General features: G+C 35.8%; 1 protein-coding gene across 9 annotated transcripts in view; it reads left to right on the forward strand.

Annotated features, from left to right (window-relative positions):
• Positions 1-25,886, forward strand: part of VGLL3 (vestigial like family member 3) — a 117,699-nt gene that overhangs the window by 29,457 nt on the left and 62,356 nt on the right. For 5 of the 9 annotated variants that reach the window (XM_038581186.1, XM_038581188.1, XM_038581184.1 and 2 more), the window contains exon 4: positions 11,741-18,009. In XM_038581186.1, the coding sequence (XP_038437114.1) occupies positions 11,741-11,784 (44 nt within the window). In that variant the 3' untranslated portion in view covers positions 11,785-18,009. Of the gene's footprint in view, positions 1-11,740; positions 18,024-24,050; positions 25,274-25,886 lie in introns of those variants that run through there. The other 4 variants (XR_005382044.1, XR_005382045.1, XR_005382046.1 and 1 more) reach the window with 3 other exon arrangements.

Genomic DNA, 25,886 nt, shown 5'->3' on the forward strand with positions numbered 1-25,886 from the left:
GGCTAATCAAATGACTTCAGTTGTTAAGACCATGGTGGTCACTCTTGTTTAATACTTTGTGGGTGCTTTACATTGCACAAGTGAACTAGAGCAGCAGATATGCAATTTCTCTCCATGAAAGAGAAATGGGCATCAAGTTACTACTTGCTTTTCCATTCACCCTGTAAGTTTGCCATCTCTCTAGATCACATCTCAAGACCTGCGCTTTCTTGTAGGTGGTCTGGCATTGACAAGCCTGGGCAACGGAGACTGATTACATGAAAGTTCTCAAAAATAACCATGCTAAACTATTTTAACATCCTCTTGTAAAATGTTACTAAATTTTGAATTTCATTGGAGATATCAAAGGGATTAAAATCATAGAGCTTTATATCCATTGACCTCTTGGAAACCATTTCTCTCTCTAAATATATACATTTACAAAAAAAAAAAAAAAAAGACTATAGGAAACAATAGTTACCAACCCAGTGCACTTGGATATTTACATGACACATCATAATGCTCCACAGTTCCAGGCTTTACAATGAGTGAGAAAGGTGGTAACTTTGGACACAAATCATCAGAAAGCTAAAGTAATAATTGACAGGATAATATGATTTATATAAAATATTAAAGCACTAAGATAGTCTTTATTCTAGAGAAGAGAGCATCAAAGCAACATACGTGGTAGGTGCTCAGCTAAAAGCAGTTTCCTTCCTTTCCTTTTCATGTCTTCTCATGGAGCATATACGTTGTCTGAATTCTGAAGGCTATGGGGTTAGTGATTTATTGAAACCTTTCCTAACATTGTTAGTAATTTTTTTTTTGTTAGTAAGTTTTGTAAGTGATGAGGAAATTTGCTGCAATTGTGTTTTAAAATAGAATAGGCACAGAAACTTACTTCTTCTAATCATTTGATTTCAGCAGGTAGACATATTAAATACCATATCATGTAGAAGCCAGCCCTGGGACTATGTGATTCTGCAGTGGCAATCATGCTATTCAGTAAAGATTTATAGATTTCTAGATACTTACCTTGAGAACATCATCTCAATTAGGATAGTTCAGATGTCACAAAGCAATAGTTGCAGATTTTTAAAAAATATTTTAGGATGTTTTTGAACTAATACTTTCTCTGGACTTTTTTTTAGAATTTATTATGATTTGGTAACAATAAAGACTCTAATAATTAACAACTAATTAACGCTTTCTGCAAACCTTTTTCTTTTCCTTTGGCATATATCATAATCCTGTTTTCCACTGAAAGTAAAAAAAACAAAACAAAACATCAGAAGTATGTTAAAATATTTACACACTCCTGAATGGTGTTAGTTGTATAGGGCATATGTCCAGAATGACAATTTTGTGACCAGAAGGGTAATGGAAACCATCTTTGAGATGCATGCAGAATATCAGGAGATCACAGCCAGAAGTGAGATCTGCATGAAAAGTAACTGGATGGTGATTCAGAGGGAGAAATGCATTCCAGAGCACTGCTGTCAGTTTCAAGTATCCATGGCTGGATTCTGTGGAGCCTTAATGAATTTCCCCTGCACTCCCACAGTCTTGTAGATCTTGCCCATGCTGCCTTCTGGGCCTTCTTCCATTGAATGGTGCCATCATGTTACAATGCCCAAAGCGTGGGGATTTTGTCTCCTAGGTCCTCCTCCTACTTTATACAGCAAATGCAGGAGCCTTCTGAGAGGATTCCAAATGTTTCAGGATCATTTGCATAATAATACAAATAATGGTGTGTGTGCAAGAGAAAGAGACAAGGAGAGATGAGAGAGTAGTTTAGTAACCCCTCCCCCCACTTAGGAGCTCATAAAAATGTTGGTCATTATAGAGAACTTTAATCTTTGCAGACATGTAGAAATGTGTGTCTAGAGATGTGTATGGGAAAAGCAGAGGACCAAAAACTAAATTCTAAGACCCACATCACCACTTAGCTAGCTGTCTGTTGTTGGGCAAGTTTCATAACCTGACATTCCTCCTCTTCCTCTGATGCAGAATGGAGATGATACTCCTTACTCTGCCACAGCTGAGAGATTCCAATGAACTACTGCACATGGTTGTGTTTTCTAGATGGTGCACATGAGGGAGAACTAAAGTTCTCAGTACTCTTACTGAATACATTGCATTTCAAACTGGAGATGTGAGACATCATGAATAATTAAGATGCAAGCCTTGAATGCTTCTGGCACTCCCTGACTCTACCTTGATTGGCTTCTATTCTTCAGGAATAGCTGTGATTTGGGGCTTCTGGGTGGCACACTCTGATGAGCATCCAACTCTTGGTTTTGGCTCAGGTCTAATCTCAGGGTCATGTGATCCAGCCCTGCATAGGGCTCTATGCTCAGCGTGGGGTCTGGTTCAGTTTCTGTGGGGTCTGGTTCAGTTTCTGTCCCTTTCTACCCCTCCCCCCATTGTCTCTCTTTCTCTCTCTCTTTCTCTAAAATAAATAAAATCTTAAATTAAAAAAAAAGAATAACTGTGATATTTGCTAGAGCTAAATTTCCTAATACTGCTGTTTGCTGGTATTGGCCATACAATAAAAACCATGTGCTTTTGTATTGGTTGCCCAGACAGTGGGAGAGGTGTAGTAAAGAACCAAGAGGAAACGGATTTGAAAGAATTTTAGGATGTGCCTCTTCAAGATATATTTAAACAAGTTTTTTTTTTTTTTTCCCTGTCTATAACACTGCCTTGTGGAATGAGAGGGTACTAAAAAATTGATCCTATCCCCTTGGGTTTAAGTATTATTTGTCTCACCATTCAGTGAGACATTTGCCCTCATCACTTATATAGATCAAACAAATTTTATGCACAGAATGAGGCAGTTAGATGGTATATAACTAAATTCACCCAAACCCCATTAATACATGCTAGTCTTTAAAAGTTGTCAACTAAAAACTGATTCATTTTTCCATTGCAGTATTAATTTTGTAAATAAGCTATTTATTGCTATATAAATCGGGTAGCATCTCTTGCTTTCTAAAGTATTTTCCCCAAAACTGCAAACAAAACTAGGCAACACCATCATCTTTTGACTGTTTTCTTAAAGGAGTCCTCATCAACTAGTTATGGTTGGGAGTTGGGTATTTTTTCAAACTACACCATGTCTTCTTCTCAAGAGAAACTTCTGTTCTCATCTGAGAGGAGAGGTGTAGAGGTTGAAAAAAACTCCCAGGATATTCTAGTGTGACTCTGAATGGAGAACCACTCAAAGCATTAAAAGTTCTGTTTCAGGGTCAGTATATTTTATATTCACAAATTATCTTTTCAGTAATGATTTACTAATTCTTATATCACATCTCTAGGGGTACATCTAAAAGAAACAGCTTGAATGAAGAAATCTGTTTCAGAACTTGTCCCAGACAGTTTCACATCAGTTTTCAAATAAGATGCAAAAATTATATACAAAAATTCTATACGGCCTGTGGAATTTACAGATTCTTTTTTATTCCTTTCCAGGCTATCTAACTCTGTTCTTATTTATCAACAGTATAAGGTTTCACAAACAGTTGTCTGTGGCCAACATGTTGTGAATTCCTTGGCAAAAAGATAACAAAAGTCTTATGAGAGACTGCTAGAGGCAAAATATGCCATTCTTTTTTTGGATACAGCCTGATATACTATGTATTTACTTTCATAATTTTTGTCAGCTGTAAGCATGTGTTATAATGCCCATTTTCATGGCTACTTTGCTTGGGCAGTATCATGTGGTGCTTGGCATCTTCAGAATCTTTGATGCCCTATTTATGTTTGCTTGGAATCAACAGTCTCTTCTGGAAAATGTCAGAACAAACTTGTGTTTATACCACAAATAAGAAAGATGAAAAATTACTGATGTCTATGTAGAAATAATTGATATGCAATATATCTCATTCTTACAGAATATTTTCCAATATAATTAGCTTTAATGGAGAGATTGATTACTTAAATCAAATGGGTATAAAAATACATTTGTATTTCTGTGGTTCTGAAGTAATTTTTAAAATTTTGGAGTCTTTAAATAACTCCTACCTCTAGGTACGGTGTTTCCTGTATTGGTGTTGTATCCCTAATTATGTTTTTATGGGTAAGCAGTGAATCCAGATTAGCTCTTCCTCTGGTTGAATTATCTATTTTCTGGATCATAAACCTGTCACTGCATAATCTACGAACTTCTTTAAAGATGCATGTTTGGCTGCATTTTTATCCAACAGATGTCTGGATAGTTAGAATCTCTTGAGAGTATTATAACTTGTGGTTTCAGTTACAATTAGCGATCCAAGCATTTTTTGGTCCTGATCCTCTCTAGTTCTGGGAGAAAGTCTATAGAAGAAATTACAGAGGGTATTCCATTTCCCTCATCCCCATTCCCCCTTTCCTTTATTCTTTGTTTCTGTCTTCAATGTTTTGTTTTTGTTTTTGTTTTTTTAGTATCTGCTTTTGGAATTGGTGAGCAGTGTCTATTTCCATATTGTACCTCCCAGTTTCTCTCACCTAAGAGATTATCGAATTGATATTCAAATTTTGAGCATAGTAAATTGCTACTATGACCAAAAACAACCCAACTCTGTTAATTTCTGTTTTGTATTTGTCTGCATGGTCACTTTTATTTATTTTTATTTTTATTTTTTAAAAATCCTTTTAAAAAAGATTTTATGTATTTATTCATGAGAGACACACAGAGAGGCAGAGACACAGGCAGAGGGAGAAGCAGGCCTGTGGGGATCCCAAGGCGGGACTGATCCCTGGACCCTGGGACTGCACCCTGAGCCACCTGGATGCCCCCACAAGGTCAATTATAAAATGACTGGTTCAGATTTGTAACTCCATGTCCTGATGGTTTAAGTACTTGCCAGTCTCCGTCTAGCTGGCCATTTAAACCTCCTCAAGTCTGAGGACGTGGATGTTGCTAAAGGCAAGGGCTGGCAGTGGTGCCCATGGAAGAGTTTGTGGTTTGGAGGAAGGGAGGTGGTGAGCTGGCAGGCAGGGCAGCAGACTGGCAGGGCGGCCATCTGGGGTGGGGTAAGCAGGAGCAGCGGGGAACACCTGGGCACCAACCCACTGGCCACCTACACTGGTTGCCTCAGGTGTGCAGGTGCTGTGCTCTTTACAAAAACCTAGTAAATTGTTGTCTACTGGGTTCAGCGGGTTTTACATTTCTATTTGTCTTTTGAATTTGAACTTAAAGATACTTTGGCAAGTTTAGACAGTTTTCACCTCATTGTTTCTGACAGTACTACTACATGGAAATTTTAAGTCAATTCTAAAAGTGCCTCAAGAAAATATCTTTATACACAGAAAGACATCCCTCTGCTAATAAATTATTTCACTGCCATAGTTAAATACCTTTTACCATTGTTTTAGTTTGCAAGATGATAAGGAGGTAATTGTAAATCACGTGTCATAATAAACTTAATCTTTGGTCTGGTTCAAGAGTACATTTTGTTTGTGATGACTTTAAAAAGAATTATTGTCCAGCATTGAAGTCCTAACCATGAAGATGCTTAGTGTTATTGAACTGGCTAAAATATTTTATAAAATACGAGAAAAAGAATACTTGAGTAGCTACCATACAAAAAGCAGTTAGAAATAAATGAGGAAGTTGCTTTCTAAAATGCATAGGAAATTGGCCAAAGATAAAACACAGAGGAAGAAATGACATAATCACAGAATGTTTACCTTCACTAATATGAGAAGAAATACAAACTGAAATAGATATTTTTAATCTATAATAATAAGTAGTAAAAAATCATACGAATATTGGTACACACTTGCTGAAACACTTGGCACCCACAATGAAGTATGCACATGTAAGTGTACATATATGCTGAGGTTCAGCAGTTATACAAACATATTTCCAGGAATTTGTCTTATCTACCAACATGTTCACATAAATAACAAGTATATTTGTACACATGTCTGTGTCTCCAAATGATGTACATCTATAGAGAATTGGGTAATTCACACTGCAGGGTAGAATGAATATTATACATCCCTCCAGAAGGGTTCATCTACATGGACTGACATGGAATAAACGGTTTTCCAAGCTAATATTGCTAATGAAATAAACATGTTCTAGCATAGTATAAACAGTGGTGTATGTACATACATCTAAAGTATATCCAGTGAGTTCTGTTTTGACAAGGGATGTCATGTAGAACTTACATTTTCTAAATACCCTATGACTTGTTATTAAACAAGAAATCTATGATGTTTTGAAATTTGAAAAAGAAAGATATATTTAAAAAGAATGAGGGAAGGTGTCCATGGTGGTTAAACATGGTCTAAATATTTACTTGAAATGAAGTGGTAGTTCCTGAATGGATAGTTCTCATTCTTATTCCCCTCCCCCCACTTTTGTCTTTCCCCCATTTAGTGTTAAGGTGCTACCCCCACCTAGATCTTATTTGGAAATTCTTAACTAGCATTTAAACTGATTGCCCTGGGGCACAAACAAATGCAGTTGTATGATCATTACCAATGATAATTTTATAAAGTAAGAGAAGAGAATATGACTGTCTCTTATATCACTTTGTGATCATTTGTCACTGTGTCAGTGTGAGGTATCAAATTATTAGTAAAGGCTGGATATTTTGATAAAGTATCCAACATAGTGTCGTATATACTTATATTTGTAGTAAATATGACTTATCTTTATTAAAGCAGGGATGGAGCAGGGGATTCTTTCTTTTTTTTTTTTTTTTAAGGAAGGAATAAGCTATCAGCTTCTACTGGTCTAATGGCAAGCATTTTGACTGTAAAGAGTTTCTAGACTCTTAATAGCTTTGATATGAAAAATTTATTTTTATGTATTGAAGTATTCCTTGAATTTCAGGTTGTAAAATGTTCTCCTCATACTTCCAGGTTTTGTGTTCTCATGTTTTCTCCTTTTTTATCAGCAGTGTGTTCCCCAGTGTATGGTTACCACATTACCTCTTTTATCTATAGCAATAAAATTAATTGGAACCATGTTCAACTTACTTAAGAGCTATAGTCAATGGTGTGGTCAGGTGATTATGCTTGCTTAGAAGTAGGACATACTTTTCTAATGGATATGACTCTGCAACAAGCAAACACTCCCTAAAACTTAGGCGTGCTGGAGTGTAGCTTTTCAGTAACCTAAATTATTTATTTCTACCCAATAGCAGAAAAGTTAACCTCATTAATTCTGAGTATTCTTACTCCAACTTAATGGCATCTCCACTGCTCTCAGTTTATTTAGTAAAATGTCCACTCTAAAGTTGAAAATTCTTCTCAGATCAATTGTATCACAAAAACTGTCAAGAGGTTGCTGATCGCTTCTTGATTTTGTCATTTCCTTCCTATCTTGGCCTTTGTTTCCAAACCTATCCCCTCCACCAACTCTGTTTTTCAGTTCATTCTCTGTACAGTACTCCCTCAAGTGATGATCTATTTGAGTTCAGCTTCTAGTGGTTGTGATCCCTCCAAGATTCTCAGTTGGGGTGGCTGGTGCCATTTCTTCTGCTGTGGGGCACCCACATCATAGCTATCAGACAAACTAGTAAGCCTGCCAGCATTTTCTCTGCGCTCACTCATGTGCCTTTTTTGGGGGATCCTATGGAAACTTTAGGATCTTTTTATAAGACACCTAGGAGTGGAGGGAAACTACAGAGCTGGAAATATCCAGGCCTTTCCTCCTTAGACAAGCGCTGTTGCCATCTCTACTTCCTTATTCCTGGAGCCTTTTGTAAGAGGTGAACCTCTGGGGCACCTGGGTGGTACAGTCAGTTGAGTGTCTGACTCTTGGTTTTGGCTCAGATTGTGATCTCAAGGTCATGGGTTGGAGCCCCACGTGGAGCTCAGTGCTGAGTGCAGAATCTGCTTGAGTTTTTTTCTCCCTCTGCCCCTCCTTGCCTACCCTCAAAAAAAAAAAAAAAAATCTGGGATCCCTGGGTGGCTCAGCGGTTTAGGGCCGCCTTTGGCTCAGGGCGTTATCCTGGAGACCTGGGATTCAGTCCCACATCAGGCTCCCTGCATGGAGCCTGCTTCTCCCCCTGCCTGTGTCTCTGCCTCTCTGTCTCTGTCTGTCTGTCTCTCTGTATCTCATGAATAAATAAAATCTTTAAAAAAAATCTTAAAGTTATGATGCTTTGTTATATAATCAAATACTTCTAATTTTAAAGGGAAATTCTGTTATAATCTTCTTTCCTTGACTAAGACTTCTCTCCTGCTTCTAATTATCATATACTTCTTTTCTGTGTTCATATTTCTTCCTTTGCTCTCTTAAGTCTAGATTTTTTTTTTCTTGTTCTTTTGGTGGTCAGGTGTTAGTGGTGTTGGAATCGAATTGAGAAACTGGGTCTGTGGGCTTGCATTTCCCTTCAAGCTTTTTTCCAAACTGAATCCCAGATTCTCAAACTCTGAAAAGCCAATGATCTGATGTCTTTGTTTTCTGGTCCCATTTCTGAAAACTTCATGACCCAAATGCCACCCTTTGCCATCAGCATTCAGACTGGGGAAGGTTTCTTTTTGTGGCCTGGGGGGTTATATGTCAAACACAGGAAAATCCACTTACACAACTGAAAGAATCTTCATCTAAGTCTAATAAACTACTGTGCAATCAATTACTGCATCTTAGAAAAAACATTGCAGATGTATAGTTTAAAAAGATTAGTAAGAGAGTTCTATTGTTAAGTCTGATATTGTTTCTGTTAAATCAGGTTATTTCTAAACAATGCAAAAAGGAATATAAAAATGTGTTTTTCATCAAGTTGATTTAATGAAAGGATTTTGACTTGCGGAGTTGTGGTAGTGTAGGATAGTGAGATAGTGTCTGGCAAATATAGTCCAGATTGGGGGGGAGCCATATGCGCTATAGTTAAGACCTTTGACTCTGACACCAGACTACTTTGTTTTCAATCCTAGTTCTACCACTTAATAGTTCCATAATTTCTCTTAGTCTCAATTTTCTCATTTGTAAAATAAATATTATTGTAGCATGATTGGGAACATTAAATAAAATATTTCGTGAAAAGCACTTCACACAGTGTCTGTCATATTCAGCTGTAAGAAAACGTTCACTGACATTTTTATGATGTTTATTTTGTCTTCTACTAAAAATTTCACAGACTAAACAATAAAATTAAAACTGAGTTACTGATACCAAGAAGATAAACATGGGTGATTTCAGACAGCCAGTGGGGAGATTTCGGGATATGCTATGAACCAATTTTCTATAGGTTTTTGTTAGAAAAGTGAGAGGCAAAACAAGCCTGAATGGGAGCAATATAGCAGAGGGATTTTGTGTTCTGGCAAGAAATGTTGTATGTAGACCTCATAAGGATAAAAGTCAATGATTTTGTCCTCTTCAACCCTTACTGAGAAAACTAAATGTACCAGCTGACTCTTAAATATCCTGGTCTGTCTTCATCAGTTGTCTAACAAGAAAAACCCTAGCACCACTTCTCTGTTGCAACTTATTTAGTACTAGGGTCTTTTGTTTGTGGTTGTTCACTTTCTTGTGTTTTTTAGTGCCTGTTGTGGAATTTTATGGGTATTTTTGAAATACCTGGTAATTAAATCAAAGGCTTGAGTTAATGTACCATCACCAAGAAGCTAAACCTTGTATAAGGACCACTTAAATATTTACTTTTTTAGGCTATAGATGAATTGATTTTTTTTTTAAGGATTGCATTCAAGTAATGCAAAGACTTGGAATAAAAACAATGAAAAGATGAAGTTATAATGAGAGAATGCCCTCCGTTATTCTGGCTGGAGATTGTAGAGGTATGGTAAGTAATGCAATGCTCCTCTGCAGAAAAAGCCTAACATGATTTTGAAAGTCATATGTCTTTGCAAAGCAAACTAGGGATTGCCTTTATTTAAGGGGGAAAAGAAAGACACTCAAACCACTTGATGAGTCCAACACTATTCATGACTTGCCGTGCTGACATTCTATAGATTGATGGAGTCTTCAAGTGTGGAAATACTGAGTCATACAGAAGATGAGACATTTCAATAATGAAAACAATATTTATGCAGTCAGCAGATTGTCAGTTAAGGTGGTTTAGATTATAAAAGTCACCAAACAGAGACTGTGTCAGGTTGCAAATTATTCAAACCATAAAATCATTTGAAAACACGTAGAGCAAATTTAGAGGGAACTAGTATGCCCCAAATCCTTTTATTTCTTCCTTCCCCTCTTCTGTTTCTCCTCTGTCTCCTCTCTTTTTGAAAGGAAAACTGTTGACTTTGTATCTAAACATAATACTAGCTGCATGGAAAAAAAATACTAGCTGCACGAGAAAAAAAAATTGAGATGGAACTAATCTTTTTTTTTTTTAGAAAGTGTTGCTTTCCCCCCAGTATGCAAGTGCTATAGGATATAAATACTTCATTGTCTTTTTCTGTTTATTCTCTCTTCCTTTATGTAGTCTTTTCATAGATGGTCTTTATGTCTTCCATCAATGACTAAATAATTTTGTCTGTTTTGTAATGACACCCATTGTTTTGTAAAATTATTTGATAAGTTGGAGGGACGAGAAATGAAATCACTGCAACTGTTTTAGTAACAATTATAATTTAACCATTCCATTTGTGACATCCAGCCCAGACTTACAACAGTTTTAGATCAAGAAAATATCCTGTGATCTGAGCACCCAGTCGTGCTGCATTTCTGCCCATTTATTCAGTAATCTTCCTTCATGTTTTGGTATTTGGTTGTAAACAACTTACAGGCAATCATTACTTGGTCTTTCCTCTTCCAAACTATTATGGCAAAAATAAAGGAAACTGAGGTAAGTGATTTCAAGTGGTATAAGCTGAAGTTGCTATGCTAATTGTCCACATCAGAAATTAGTCAACTGACAATTGGAACCAAATCAGAGTCACATTTTCTTTTTCCTGTTTGATTAACTTCTTAATCACTTTAGCTTTGAGTTGGAATTCTTACATGTTCACTTGTTTTCCTTTTGTCACTACTTTTAAAAACTTGTCTGCAAATTTTATTTTCTTATGAAGTATAAATTTTTGTAAGCCATCTTAAATATTTTCTGGAGGAAGATTAAAAAAACAAGTAAATTTATAAAAATAATATAGATTTATGCTATTATTTATGAACCAGTTGTCTATTTTACTTACACTATTAGATCCAGTTTTGAACCATGTCTAATTCCTCATCAGATTTGATAGCAATACCACTGTGGTATGGATTATATTTTAAAGTGGCACCAGAATTTACTCACAATTTTAGTTCAAAACTATCATTTTTATTGCTGAAAAGTATTAACTGAAATGCCCCAAAGATTGGTTAACTTGGTTTCTCCAAATATCAGCTCCTTTTCAAATTAGAAATAAAAAGGTTTTGTTCATATTATTTTATTTTATTTGTTATCACTCATACTCCAAGAAAATAAAAACCATAGTAAGAAATTTCTACTGTGTCAAAAAAAAAAAAAGAAGAAGAAGAAGAATGTCTAATGTACAAATAGCACTATGCTAGTCTAGAGTTTTTGCCAACTGCTGTGTTGTTGGCTTTTTTAAAATTGTGAGCTCAAAAAAAATAAAAATAAAAATAAAATAAAATAAAATAAAATAAAATAAAAAAATAAAATAAAATAAAATAAAATAAAATAAAATTGTGAGCTCAAACAGAATTTCTTTAGAGATCAGGTCATCCTTTGACCATACTCCACAGTTGCCTAGATTGTCTCTTTGGTTTCTATATCCAGTGGATTGTAGATGATGCCCATTTTCGAGTGCTTCCTGTATTAAGGCCTTCTGTTTCTCTCATTGTTACCTTTTCTAGGTCTACAGCATCAAGACAAGAACAAGGAATCACCCTGGTACTGAAATACAGTATTAGCAAGTCAGGTTGGAGTGTGAATCCATGGGCCCACTGGAAAAGATGGTGCCAGGATTTTCCATTCTGCAGTGGGACACAATAGACATGGAAGGAGAAGAGGAAGCATCAGCCAGCTGACTTTGGTTTGGAGCCTTTCTTTGAGAAAGCAGAGTGGGTCCTAGACATTGAAGAAAAGCATTTTTGTTTGTATTTTCCCCTCATCTGAGCCTTTGCCAACTGTGCAACTCTCTTTTTTTGTCTTGCTTTTATGAATACATGGTTTAATTTTTGTTTCATTTTGATGTTTTGGGGTTTGTTTGTTTGTTTTCCTTTTTGAACCAACCAGCCTTGTCAGGAAAAGATGAACCACAAATGAAAATGCCCATTCCTTCAGGAATACAATTTTGTAGCTCTATGTGTATCTATTTTTGTAGAAATACAAAAAATTTGCTTTAGCATTGATGGGCTATTTTTGAGGGATGTATTTTTTTTAATATTGTAAAAATTGTTAAGTTCTGTTTAAAGAACTTGCTCTCAGAGAAGCACTGGCAAAAATGTTGAAAATGCTTGTCTTTAAGATGTCTGTGATATGCTCTGTGCTTTCTAGCTTACCTCAAGTGTTTGAGAGTTTCTCCTTTTTTACAAAAGTAGCACCGTAGCCAAGCCAATATAGTATTGTTCTACATTAAATCTCAGTGAAGATTTAATTCCATGCTAGCTCACTTAGCTTTTAGTTATATGTATAGCTTGAAAGGGAAGTGTTTTAATGACCTCACTAAAAAAAAAGGGTATTACATTACTTCAGTTTGTCCGAAAGAGTACTTGGAGTTTGGCTAAGATGAAAGTTTGCAGAAACATGGAAGTCAGATGGAGAGTTTGCCTAGAGAATATAATTGTCTTTCTAGCCCATCCAACTTTATAAATGGAACCAGTTTGTATCCAACTACTGGAAAATAAACGCATTTACCCATCCGTGCTACCTTTGATTGCCGATGGCTTAGTTTCCTTGTTTCTAATTATTCAGTCATGGCAATTTTGAAGGTCATATTTTAAGTGGATTTTTTTCCCCTGGAGATGGTTTGAAGGGTAATATTTGGGAAGGTACTAGACACGTCACAAAGCCTTTAATTCAATGGCTAGTTTTGATAATGTTACTCATCATTGTAAATTGAAAAATAGTATATTGTATGTAATATTTTAAATGTAAGTTTTTTCCCGTCTTCTTTGTTTAAATCTGGTTTTAGTAGATTAAACTCTTTTAAGAAAAATGTTTAGAGCAAAATGAAATTTAAATTGGAATTTATGCCACGAGTACTTAAATTGAGATAATAAATTGACTATTTATTCTTAGAAATTTATTCTTGAAAACTCAGGATTCAACTTGGCATGACCCTCAGGATCTAAATAAGATGAAATTGGAATTATCATTAAGACCCTGTTAGGAAAAGATTAGGGTTATAAAAGTAGCAGTTACTAATATTTTAAGGATTTTGATGCAAAGTCCATTTTCTTACAGCTGCTTCCAGTGATGGGCCACATTAAAAAGTTAGTGTTACATAGAAGTTTTAGTTCGGTAAAAGTTTCTTAAATGTGCCCCATCCTTGTCTTTGCCCATATGAAATACAGTGTTTAATGACATACCGCTTTCCATTTTAAATTTGTATATCTTGTGCATAAACATTTTAGGTATAAGAACAGTACCTCTGCTCAGCTAAGCAGGGTTCTTACAGATAATATAAAGTTCCCTTATCTCTGTTTTTTTACATTAGTTTCCCCCCCGCCTCCCGTGCCTCTGGTGAGTTATGTCTATATACTGTCTTGTGTTCTTTTTTTTTTTTTATACTGTCTTGTGTTCTTATCACTAAGTTGCTTCTTCTTAATCAGACTCTTCTTAACACAATATGCATATTTTTACCTAATGTGAGGTCAAAACTTAAGGAATTTTCAACTTACTAATGATATGAATTTAGATTTCTAGGGAGTGGCTTGGTTAAATTATCTGTATTTTGATCTATAATTTGACTTGTTACGGTTGTATGTCCTTTGCCCAATCCGTGGAGCATGAAGTTAAATGAATCTCTAAAACTGGTTTCCTCTTGTGTACTCCTAAGTTTTCAAAGACAAGTATTCGGCAGTTCCCATGGGATGACTCACTGGGGATTATTTATTTTCCTCCTCTTCCCTTGGAACCTGTTAACTTCCTTTGCCGTTTCTCTTAGAACAGCGTTGTGGCCCAATTCATTCAGTTCATTCAACTGGATTTTCCCAATTAAAGGAGAAGAAAATTATTAATTCTCTGCTCCTTTCCTTAGTCTCCATTGAATTGAATTCAAGGAGAGAGACAGACAACTGGCTAATAACTTCACCCTGAATTTGGACTGTGTTCTGTGATACCCCTGGTAACTCTAGTGTGACACATTCCTGGGTTCTGGGGCCCAAGAAAAGTTGGGGGCCTGAATTGTGCTGTATCCAGGACAGATTTGTAAGTGGGATCTCCTGTTGAGAAAAGACATTGTTGACCTATTGCAACGATTAGATCCTTGCACAGACAAGGAATGGATCAAAGTCCAAGTAAAAAGACTCTTTAATGTCTCTATAATTGCCTGGCATTCCCTTGTTTAGTTTTTTTTTTTTCTTTATTGGTTTTTGTTTGTTGGTTCATTTGTTTTGCCTGGCATCCCCTTATTACGATCATATTACCTTTACCACCAGAAGTTATGAAAGAGGATGAGTTGCAATTTAGCTTGATATTCTGAATTTATTTTAAGTTTAAAATGCTGTCACTCTCTGGGTCTGCTTTTCTCACATCAGAATGATGCTGTTGAACTTGGAAGCTTCTATACTTCTTTACCAAGGGCTACTAGTTTCCTCCCCAAGTCATTTGGAAGCACTCCACCTTTGACTATTTTAAAAATCAGACTTCATTCAAGGTTTTTAAAGGTCTGTGAGCTAGACCTTATGAAATCATCTCATTTATTTGACCTCTAATCTAGGCTTGGACCACTAAACTAACATGAGTTAGGGAACAGCATTAAAGTGATAATTTAGATATCAACAGGCTATTTTGTCCATCATTGTTTATTTGAAAAGAGCCTCTAAGTGTTTTTAAAAACCAGTGTTTTTTTTTTTTAAGAAGGTTAACTCTCCCCTCCTAACTTTCATCTCCAATTTTTTTTCTTTCTTTGTCCTCTTAAAATTATTTACATTATTATTTTAAGCCAAAATGTCCAGGATTACTCTACATTTTGCAAATGAGAACCAGTGGGTTGCAAATAATTAAGGAATTAGTTCTTTTAACTTTATAACAAATAAAAAACATTCTAGGCACTGGCATAAAACATGCCCTTTAGGAGCTCATTATTCATTTTGCAAACTCATATTTCCTATTCCTATTCTAAGACCTGCAGAATAGGGCAGGATCTATCTAGTTTTTGCATTTGCTATCTGGTTTAATGTTATACTTGTCATTTAAAGTTGCAGTCAGAAACTCTATTTCAAGAAACTAAATTCTGTTCTTAGTGAGTGTCCCTTTGTTACATAATATTTGCCACATTAAGTCAATAGGACAGTGGCATTAAGTGGTGGAAAAGGAAAGTTTATATATTGGAGTGTTGGCTGCGGGATGAATAGAGAAGCAGAATGAATTCATGGAAAAGAGCATTGGCTTGTGCATCAGGTCTGAATTTTGGCCTGGCCACAATTAGATATGTGTCATTTGGGGTTTATTTATCTTATGAGTAAAGTGAGATAATAGTATCTAACCAGTAGGATGCAAAGTGTGGAAATCATATCTACCTATCTATATGTATATGATCAATCATATCTGTTTCATAGTAGATGTTCAATAAATGACAGGTACCACAAATGTCTGTCAAGTAAGTAGGTCATAAAATTGAGCTCCCAAATGTCTCTTCTTTATACTTACCATATCCTTTTCTGCAGCAATCAAATAGATAGATATATGACTGCTTTTTCATAACAAATTGTTGCAAGAAAATCTTTGTCCACTACTATTTGTTGAAGATAAAATGCAAATTTCTTAATTATTTCTGTTACTTTACTGTGTCCTTTATTAAGTAAAATAAATTAACCTTTTAGTGGTATGTAGGTCCAACTGTGAGTTTTCTTACATATTTCAAAATTTCATTCATCCAGGATCCTATGTAGTATTTTCTCCCAAATTAAGGCACCGTCTTTACTAAATCACCAAAGTTTATATTTTGCAGTTGTATTGTGGTCTTCCTTAGCACCTGGAATTGAAAACATCTCTTTTGAAATTATTCTTTTTTTTTTTTTACTTGCCTTGGAGGAAAAATTGCAAAATATGGTGGAAAAAAATCGTTTGCATGAAAAGGGGAGGGAAAAAAATCCCTTTACGATCTCAGCAGATTTACTCTGCTTGAGAGAAAAAGAAACAATTTTATTGGAAGCAGATGTTGACACTGTGTCAGTTATTGAAGATGGAAAGAGTTCACTTGAACCATTGCATTTGCAAAAGAGTCAGTTAGAATCCCTGTGATCGATCACCTTCACAGCAGACATAAGGACAGCAGAAAAGCAGAAACTCTATGAGACCAAGACTGAAATCAGCCTACCGATTTTAATGTACAGGATCTTAAGGACCCGGTTTCGTTTTGCTTTATGTTTTCTTTCCTCCAGGATAAAAGACACATCTTTCAGAAAATTGAAGGCTTCTTTGAAAAATTCAAATTTATTCCCTACAAACATGGCCTAAGAGCTCTTTAAATATCTTATTAAAGTATTAAAATAAGGTTATACTTTTAGTTCAAAAATGTATGTGGAAGACAAGTGTGTAAATTATACAAAAATGAATAATCAAAGATTGGGGTATGGGGTGGGCCCTGCAGGGAAGCCTCATTCTCAAGAGTTTCAAAACGTTAATTACGTTGGCAACATGGTCGTGGACATTGATCACAGAACAAACTTTTAGAATTTTTCAGCAGGCTTTTTTCTTTTAGTGCCTCTGGGAGTTTCACCCTATCCACTTTTCCAAAATAAAGAAATAGCCATTATTATTAAAATATCGTGATTTTCTTATTTCCTTTATTGTCCATTATGCTTTTTTGTTTGTTTGAAAAATATTTTTAGTTTCAAATAATTGATCAAACTAGTGTTCACTTGAAATTGCAAATTAGTTTGATCCAATAAATTTATCTGAATCTACTTTTAAAGTTCCAAGAAATATTAATTGAATTAAGTGTAATTTACCAATTCCATTGTATAAGGAAGAAGGAAGTGAGGATACCTTCTAGAAAAGGGCAGGTTAATATCAATTAGCTTTCTTTTTAACAATTTCTGGACTACTAAATCTTGACTTAAGAATAACTTTTAGAATATAAGATTTCTTAGGGTTTTATTTTGATGTATGCACAAGATGTGAACTTTTCTAACGATATCCCTTTATACTAATAGAGATGTGCATTTTTTTAAAGCTGTGGCTAAGGCAAAAATTAATAATGATTATTTACACACATGATTTAATTTCTTAGGATATTTACAATCTTATATATTATATAGGATTTAAAAATACTCTTCCAGACATTTTTCTGGATATACAATATAGGGAAAGGTTTTCATGTGAATTCTTTGTATCATTTTAAAGTGCATATATTGAAAGGGAAAACATGAATTAATTTGTTTTTATCATATAAATGTAGGTAAGGTGAAGTAATTTTATAAAAAAAATTAACGGTGTGAAAGACTTTACATTTGTCATTTGATTAGGTAAACTGAAAACTATTAATAGAAATATTATCTTACAACATTGAAATATAATGAAATTCCAGACTTGTTAGTTTCATGAACAAATTTTATGCTGTCTTAATTTTACATTTTCAGAAAGAAAGACTAATTAACTAATCTTACCCATGTTGTCAGTCTTAATTTACAAAATTCATAAAACTTTTGGCTTTACAAGCTAATTATAAAATATTAATTTTTCTTCTACTTTTCTTGGGGTTAGGGTAAAAGACATTTTCATATTTCTGTTCACTCCTCAAATGCAGGTCGCATAACTACGTGTCAATGATAAAAGATGGTGGAGGACTTTGTAGTAAAAACAATGTCATCTTCAATTTGTTCAATAAATAATGTGAATTTAATGCTTATATTTTAATGTAGCATTTTGCTTTGGTCTGCATTTCTTGACAATTAACTAAGTCTCTGTTTTCCTATCCAATTAAGCAATTTATAAATACCTTTGGAAATTAAAACATCTAGTGTTTTACTTGTCTGTTTTTATGAGGTTAATTTCTAAGGCCAAAGAATTTAGTTGTTACAGTGAGGAGTGGGTTATAAAACAGGTGTTTATAATGGAAGAGCAAGTGAAATGGGCTATGTTCATTACGTAACAGCAGGAAGCTCGAGAATGAATTTTTTAATACAATGCTTCTAAGTTTATCAGTTGACTCTTTATGAGTTTTGTGTTGCTTTGTTTTTACACTTGATACAGAACCTGCTGTAATTGTTATGGGAAAAAAAAAAAAAAAAAAAAAACTTTCCTAACAATTCATTGGCACCAAAGAACTGCACCTGGAGAAGAAATTTCCAAGACCTTATATTTTTGAAGGAAGCTAGAGTTTCCCTACAGTGGACTCTACTTTCTTCTTAGAGGAATCTTCCATATAAAAGTGCAAAAATCTAGAAATAAGTGTTTAAATCAGTAGACCCTCCAACATACAGGAGATATAATTTGGCATTCTTAATTGTTTGATTGATTTATTTATTTAGATTATTTATTTATTCATGAGAGACACAGGTAGAGAGGCAGAGACACAGACAGAGGAAGAAGCATGCTCCAAGCAGGAAGCCTGATGCAGGACTTGATCCCAGGATCCCGGGGTCATGACCTGAGCCAAAGGTAGATGCTCAACCGCTGAGCCACCCAGGTGCCCCTGTATGCTATATTTAAATGAGACTAGTGTTATGAGGGTTTTTTGGCCACTATAAAAAATTACAACGTAATAGCTTCAAACAACACAAATCTATGATCTTAACCACTCTGTAGGCAGACATTCAGCACTGCTGTCAGGCTAAAATCATAGTGTCAGCTGCATTCCTTCTGGATGCTCTAAGAGAGAATCTCTTTCCTTGCTGTTCCAAGCTTCTGGAGTCCTTGACTCATGGCACTCTTCCTCCCCATCTTCTAAGCAATTAGCCCCTGGTCAGATCCTTCTCACGTGGCATCACTCTGACCCTCTCTCTTTTGCCTCTCTCACATGTTTAAAGACCTTTGTAGTTACGTTGAGTCTGCCTGGATTGTCTCCTCATCTCAAGGTTCTTAATTTAATTACATCTGCAAAGTCCTTAAACATAAGGTAACCTATTTACAGGTTCTAGAGATTAGGAATTTTTTTTTTTTTTTTGGAAGGGGCATTATTCTACTACCACAATTAGTAGTAGATTTCGGCGTATTTTTTCATCAGCCCTGTCATCTGGGAGTATTTAGTATATCACTGAAACCAGCAAGGCTTATTCTATGTTTGCAATGGTCATTTGTGTAGGATTCATCTTCATTCACTTAAATAATTGCATACGAAGGGATTTTCTGTTGTTATTTCAAACATATCATGTGGTTATTATAGTGCCTTGGACTCTAAAGGACTCTGCGGTATTTATGGCAGACGAGCACTCGCAGGGGTGGAGAGCAGGACATCTGGTGCAGATTCTTCCTAGCTGAAGTGTCTTTTCTCTGGGGATAATCAACTACCATTTAATTGTTTTGCTTCCTTTTTGGGGAACGTATGATCATCCTGTGATGTCCTCAGTCTCCAAGCATCTCATTTGACCTGCTTATACACATTTGACAAAATATATATGACCACATTGACATGGTAAAGCTTTTACATTTTTGTCCAGAGTGAATCATTACATCTGTTATCAGTTAAGCAGTGGAACAACCGTTACGGAAAGCAAACATGTTTTGATACATTTAAGGTGTAAAGTAGGTACCTATGCTTTGGAATGCTGTTGATCAGTAAATGAGCTAGATTGTCTTAGAAACAACACTCAAGCACAACTTTTTCACTTTCCATCCCAAGTCTGGCTATGGCTGAATGGAGAACACCAGCATTGATCTTTGCTTTGCACTTGTAAAAGAGACTATTTGCAGGGAGCCAAATATAGCAACAGAGGATTTATTATCATGCCAAAAAATACAAAATCTGTTCCCCTTTAAACACAACACTCTATCTTTTTCTTGTGGATCTTGCTAGAAGGAAAATATAGCCTTTAACTACCCCATTCCTTCTGCTGGAAGTTCCTTAATTTTTTTCAAATGGGCTATGTGTGGTTTAATGTTTCTTTAAAAAAAAATGGCTATACGAGAAATCCATCCAGTATTAATCATCTTTCTTACCAAAAAAAAAAAAAAAAGTCCCCAAAATAAAACATTTCTAAATCAAAGATGAAAGTCAATAGCAATAAGAAAATCACACTTTGGTGGCTTTGAGACTGAGAATCACTGGGTGATGTTCTGTGTTTCACTTTGTACAGAACCAAAAAAGTAATTGTGAAAAATCCTCTTCAACCAATGGTGTTTTCTTTGCCTTAGAACATGGGTATTTTGCTCTGAGTGTTGTCGGATGAGTAGATGGACTAGTCTAGAGTATAATGTTGGTAATGACAGTTAACTCTTCTGCTTGGTTTATGATGTATATACACAGAATCTTGAAAACAGTTTTCCAAACATCACCAAGAAAATAAGCTTTCCAGTGACAGCTTTACCAGACATTTTCGTGTGGGATTTTAAAACAAATACAAGGCTGTTTGGAAATACTTGGTATATGTAAATATGCAAAATATGCTAAACAGTGCTAACAGCTGTAGGGTGTACAACCCCATCCTTGAGCAGAATATTTTGGTGGCAGTGGTGGATGTTTTTTCCATCTTTGCTTCCATCTCCCTTACCCCCACCCCCACCCCTGTCCCCACCCACTCACCCATCCACAAATAAAAGCACATACTTCACACCCTTCCCCCCTATTTCCATGCTGCTTCCAAGAGAATCATTTCAGCAGATTCCCCCTGGAAAAGGTGGGTGGTGCCTTGAAGGACTGTTTGAGTTACATGATGTTTTAAAAGATGAGCATCGCCAACTTGCTTGCACTTGCTCTGACACCAGCCTCGCACACAGCCCAGACACTCCGCAGGCCAGATTCCATTAAGGCTTGTCATTGCAAGGGGAGGGAACGTCTGGTTTTGCGTGTCCTTTCTGCTATGATGTTCCCAAAGAACACAAAGTAATCATTTTAAATGCATGCTATCAGGTTCTGTAACATCAAGGCACTCATTCATTTAGCAAAATAAGCATATGCCTTTCTACCTACAGCCCAAAAAAGGAAGGGAGGACCCAAAAGAGGCAAAAAATGAAAGCCTCTTCTTACAGCATTTTGACAAGTTTGGAGATGAAAAGGTGGCAAATGCGAAGCGAGAAACCCTGGGACCTAGGACCAGTTCCACTCATAATTTGTTGATATCATTTAGTCAGTTTCCCTATCAGTAACATAAAGATCAAATAAAATAAATGTAAACTATTTTGAGAAAACTAAAAGTACTGTACAAAGAGACAGGAATTGGTATTTATTAAAACTCTATATATCATGAGCATTGCATGAATTTATATTAAAGAATTCTCACAAATAGCAATATGTAGACAGCACTATTTGGGAGGCAGTTAGCAATATAAAAAGTATGCTATTTAGAAGCTGGATGTCCTTCGACAATTTCCTCAGCCTCTTTAAGTTTAAGTTTAAGCCAGTTTAAGTCAAATGAAGATATTAAAAGTACTTCAGGGATCCCTGGGTGGCGCAGCGGTTTAGCGCCTGCCTTTGGCCCAGGGCGCGATCCTGGAGACCGGGGATCGAATCCCACGTCGGGCTCCCGGTGCATGGAGCCTGCTTCTCCCTCTGCTTGTGTCTCTGCCCCTCTCTCTCTCTCTGTGTGCCTATCATAAATAAATAAAATAAAATTGTAAATACTATTGTTTATCTTTTTATTAATCTTATTTTTTAGGAATTTAGGGACTTAGGAAAATAGTCAAGCCCTTGCCCAAGGGTACTTGACTAGAAGTAACAGAGCAGGGGATCCAACCAAATCAAGCCAGATTTAACAAAACATAAAGAAAGAATCTTAGACCACCACAACCACCACACTACCCTCTGAAACTCTTGCTCTTGTCATATCTGAAGGTATTTTCTGTGAGCATCTTTTAATAATTCCTTAGCCAACTGGAATAATTCCAATTTTCTTTTTCATCCAGATCCTATGAAAATGGAGCAGTAGAAATCTCTCTGCTCCTGGAACTCCAGAACCGTGTGTGTGTGTGTGTGTGTGTGTGTGTGTGTGTGTGTGTAACATATTTTTTTCTTCTGCATCTAGTTTTTCTACAAGATCAACTATATGCAAGTAAAATAATGATTTCAATCCCCAGAGGCCATGATCTTGAAGTTATATGGATATTAAATTCTTTAGCCTAGACAGCTGACACTGGATACAGCATCTGTACTATTTGAGTTAAACCAAACTACCTTCCTATTAGGCAGCGCGCATTCATAAAAAGTCTTAAGAAAGCCAGCTTTTTCAAGGAAATATTCCTAGATGCAACTACTGCTTCTTGCTCTCTGCTTGTATGTCTGGGCCTACCTGTGAAGCTTATGAACTTAACCTGTGTTTCCTGGCCCCGTGATGATGCCCTTACACCTGTCAATAGAACCCAATAGTTTTGATGTTGATCTTTTTCCTGTACTTCTCAGAAGAAGTTTTTTTGTCTGTTTTGACTTCTTTGGTTGTTCATATAGGTCTTTCCTCCACCAGGCCTACTGAATTCTAGCTCCTGGAGCATGTCAGGACCAGGCTATCCTGAAGGCAGAAAGGATTAAATTTGGCAAGTTCATTACCCAAGGGCTGATCTAGGATCTGAAACCTATAAAAGTTGTGGAGGGGGGAGCTTTAAATTTTGTAGTTTTATGGTTTTACACAAATATGATATGCACACAAGCTGTCTATTCATTTTCTTTGCTGCACAGCCTGGCATTAGATTGGTGACTGCTGGCCAGCTGGGCTGCTCTTTCTATAATGGCTTTGCAGTTCTTGAGGAGACATCGTGGGCAATCTCTGCATAGTAATATTAGTTGAACATCAGCAACACTTCAAGTTCCTTGACATTGAGACCTGGGAAGCCACAGGGCAGCATGGGCTTTGTTTTCTTCTTGCTCTTGTAACCAATGTTGGGCATCAAGATCTGGCCCTTGAGTCTTCTGCACACCCTATTGTCAGTGCCTCTGGGTTTCTGCCAGTTGCGCTTAATTTTGACGTATCGGTCTCCCTGGGGCTGGATGAACTTCTTGGTCCTCTTTAACAATCGTGGGCTTTACCAGAGGTCTGAGGGCAGCCATGACATCCAGTAGCAGATGGCTGCCACCTCGGCAGGCAGCACTGAGGAAGAGAGGGGGCCAGAAGGGAGCTTTGTAAGAAGATAGAAAAGCATACTAAATTATGAAAGTGAGTATGTATTTAGAATATGTATGAGACAACAGAATTTTGAAAAGTTGATGAATACTATAAATACAAAATTCAGAAAAATCATGTGAATTTGTATTAACTACGTGCTTAAGCTACATGGATAGCATAACATACTACTCTTCCAGCAACTAGCACATTTATCTTCATTTTAACCTTAGCATATTTCAAACATGCTTCTTATTTGGTGGTAGAATAGGTAGGTTCTGTTTATAGAGTAATATGTTCTCAGCCGCTCTTGAAACAACATAGTGAGGGATTACAATATTCCGCGACACCATTTTTTCACTAGAATATGATTACTTATATCTGTAAGTGTTTGAGAATGGTCTAAATATATCCCACTAAACCCTAATCCAAATTCAAACTACATGTATCTGGTAGATCTTTCCCACCCCACAAAGGAAAAGGTGGTGGAGGGAACATCCGAGGGGAAAAGGTTTTTTTTTTATATGATTGTGGTTAAACTAGCTTATTTTTTTTAATTTGCAAAAACTTATGTGAAGATGAATGCTAGGATTCATCTCAGAGCTTTGGAGGGTGCCTGTGCAAATAAAGGACCCAAAAGCTTTATCCTCCTAAGCTTAGAGCAAATCACACCTCTTAAATTTGTTTCCATGGTAAAAAAAAAAAAAAAAAAAAAAAAAAAGAAAAAGAAAAAGAAAAGAAGTCCTACTTACAACAACATTGATATGTGGCTTCACACTTTTAATTTTCTGGTTCCTGTCTGTTACAGTACATTAAACTACAAATCCAAAGATGATAAGAGTTCCATACCGAATAACCAAGATTTTAAAAGGCTTCAGTCTGAGAGAGGGAGACAGAAGAAAAAGCTGAAATTTTTTGGAAGGAATTCAACATAGACAAACAAAGGAGAAAATAGTTTGCAAGATGATTGAACTGAAGAATTTATGGACAAATAACCTGAAGCTGAGAACAGTGAGGAATGAGTTATCTCCTAGAAAAAACAGTCTTGTTTTTCTTAAGGATAAAAAAAAAAAAAGACTATATGATGTTTGCAACTATTCATGACCACTATATAGCATGTTCAAAAAAATGAAGTCTTACTGCATAATGAAGCAAAGAATGCTTTCTTAGATTATCTGGAGGAAAAAAAAATGAATTTCTGACCTAGTTCTATCATTAACAACTCATGTGCTTCTGTAAAAATCACTAAATGTCCTTGGTGTGTTTTCTCATCTGTAAAATCAACATTAAATGAGACAATCTTTAAAGCTTCTTCTAGTTCTAAAAGTTCTGAGATTCTACACGTGTTTTCTTTAAATAAAATACATTAACCTATTTAGGCATTAGAATTAAAATTTTCCTGGAGCTAAAATACTTTGGAAAGAACAACCTAATTGGAAAAGATTATTTGACAACTTCTTCAGATGTCAATTTGTAAGTCTGAACTATGAAAAATTCAATCATGACAATATTGTACAGAGTGGAACAAAGAAAAATTCCAAAAAATATTTTTGTAACAAATCATTGGTATTTATATAAATCTGAAGTTTTTTTTTTTTTTTTAAGCGAGAGACACAATTCCCCTAGAAATTGAACATTCTGGAATTTGTATTTCTAACACAGTTTATCCCTCAAGGAGCCAAAATTCAAACCTGTGTGTAATTTAGACGTTTTTGCTCATCCCATGTGTTCCACTTGCTGGTTTGAATTATTCAGTTGGGGAAAATAGAAATGTACAAATCAAAAAGAATTCACTTACAGCATTCTTATTACTAATTATGTCCAACACAGTAGATGAAGTTACAGACATATATCATTAAAGACATAATAAGTTATCTAGTCTTACCCTCTACTTAGCTCTGAATGGTTTAAAAAACAAAATCCTTGTGACATGTCCAGCTTAATTTTAACAAACCATGTTGGCTTCTATGATTTCCACTGGAAACTAATAATTGAATACACTTCAATATCAATAAACATTTGTTGACTAAATCTCCTGTCCAAAATTTCATGTAATTACCTACAGCCATTCATGCTTCATCACCATAATCTGAAATCATTTAACATCTCCTCATGATGCCATGTCTCATGTTGGATAAAATGAGTTAAATGAACACAGTCCCTGTGCCCTAAAAATATTTTCAACTTCCTTGGTCTGGAAGTACCATTTGTTTGAATCTCGATCACATTATGTTCTATCAATAATTTTTCCAAATAAATCCTATTTTATTTCCTTCATTTCTATAAGTCAATGTCTGTTTATCCTCAATTTCTCCCCCTTAAAGGAGAGAAAATGAGTGGGAAATATCAGAGAGGGTGACAACATGAGAGACTCCAAACTCTGGGAAACGAACAAGGGGTAGTGGAAGGGTGGGGTGGGTGGGGGGATGGGGTGACTGGATGACGGGCACTGAGGGGGGCACTTGACGAGATGAACACTGGGTGTTATACTATATGTTGGCAAATCGAACTCCAATAAGAAAATATACAAAAAAAATTTATTTCCCCTAGTAAATATCCTAATGCATCATTGGTTGGTTTTCACTCTTCTAATTGTAGGTAGATTGCACACAGGGAGCCTGATGCTCTCCTCACTGGGCAGTGC

The sequence above is a fragment of the Canis lupus genome, chromosome 31 (assembly GCF_011100685.1).
Source record: "Canis lupus familiaris isolate Mischka breed German Shepherd chromosome 31, alternate assembly UU_Cfam_GSD_1.0, whole genome shotgun sequence".
NCBI lineage: Eukaryota > Metazoa > Chordata > Mammalia > Carnivora > Canidae > Canis > Canis lupus.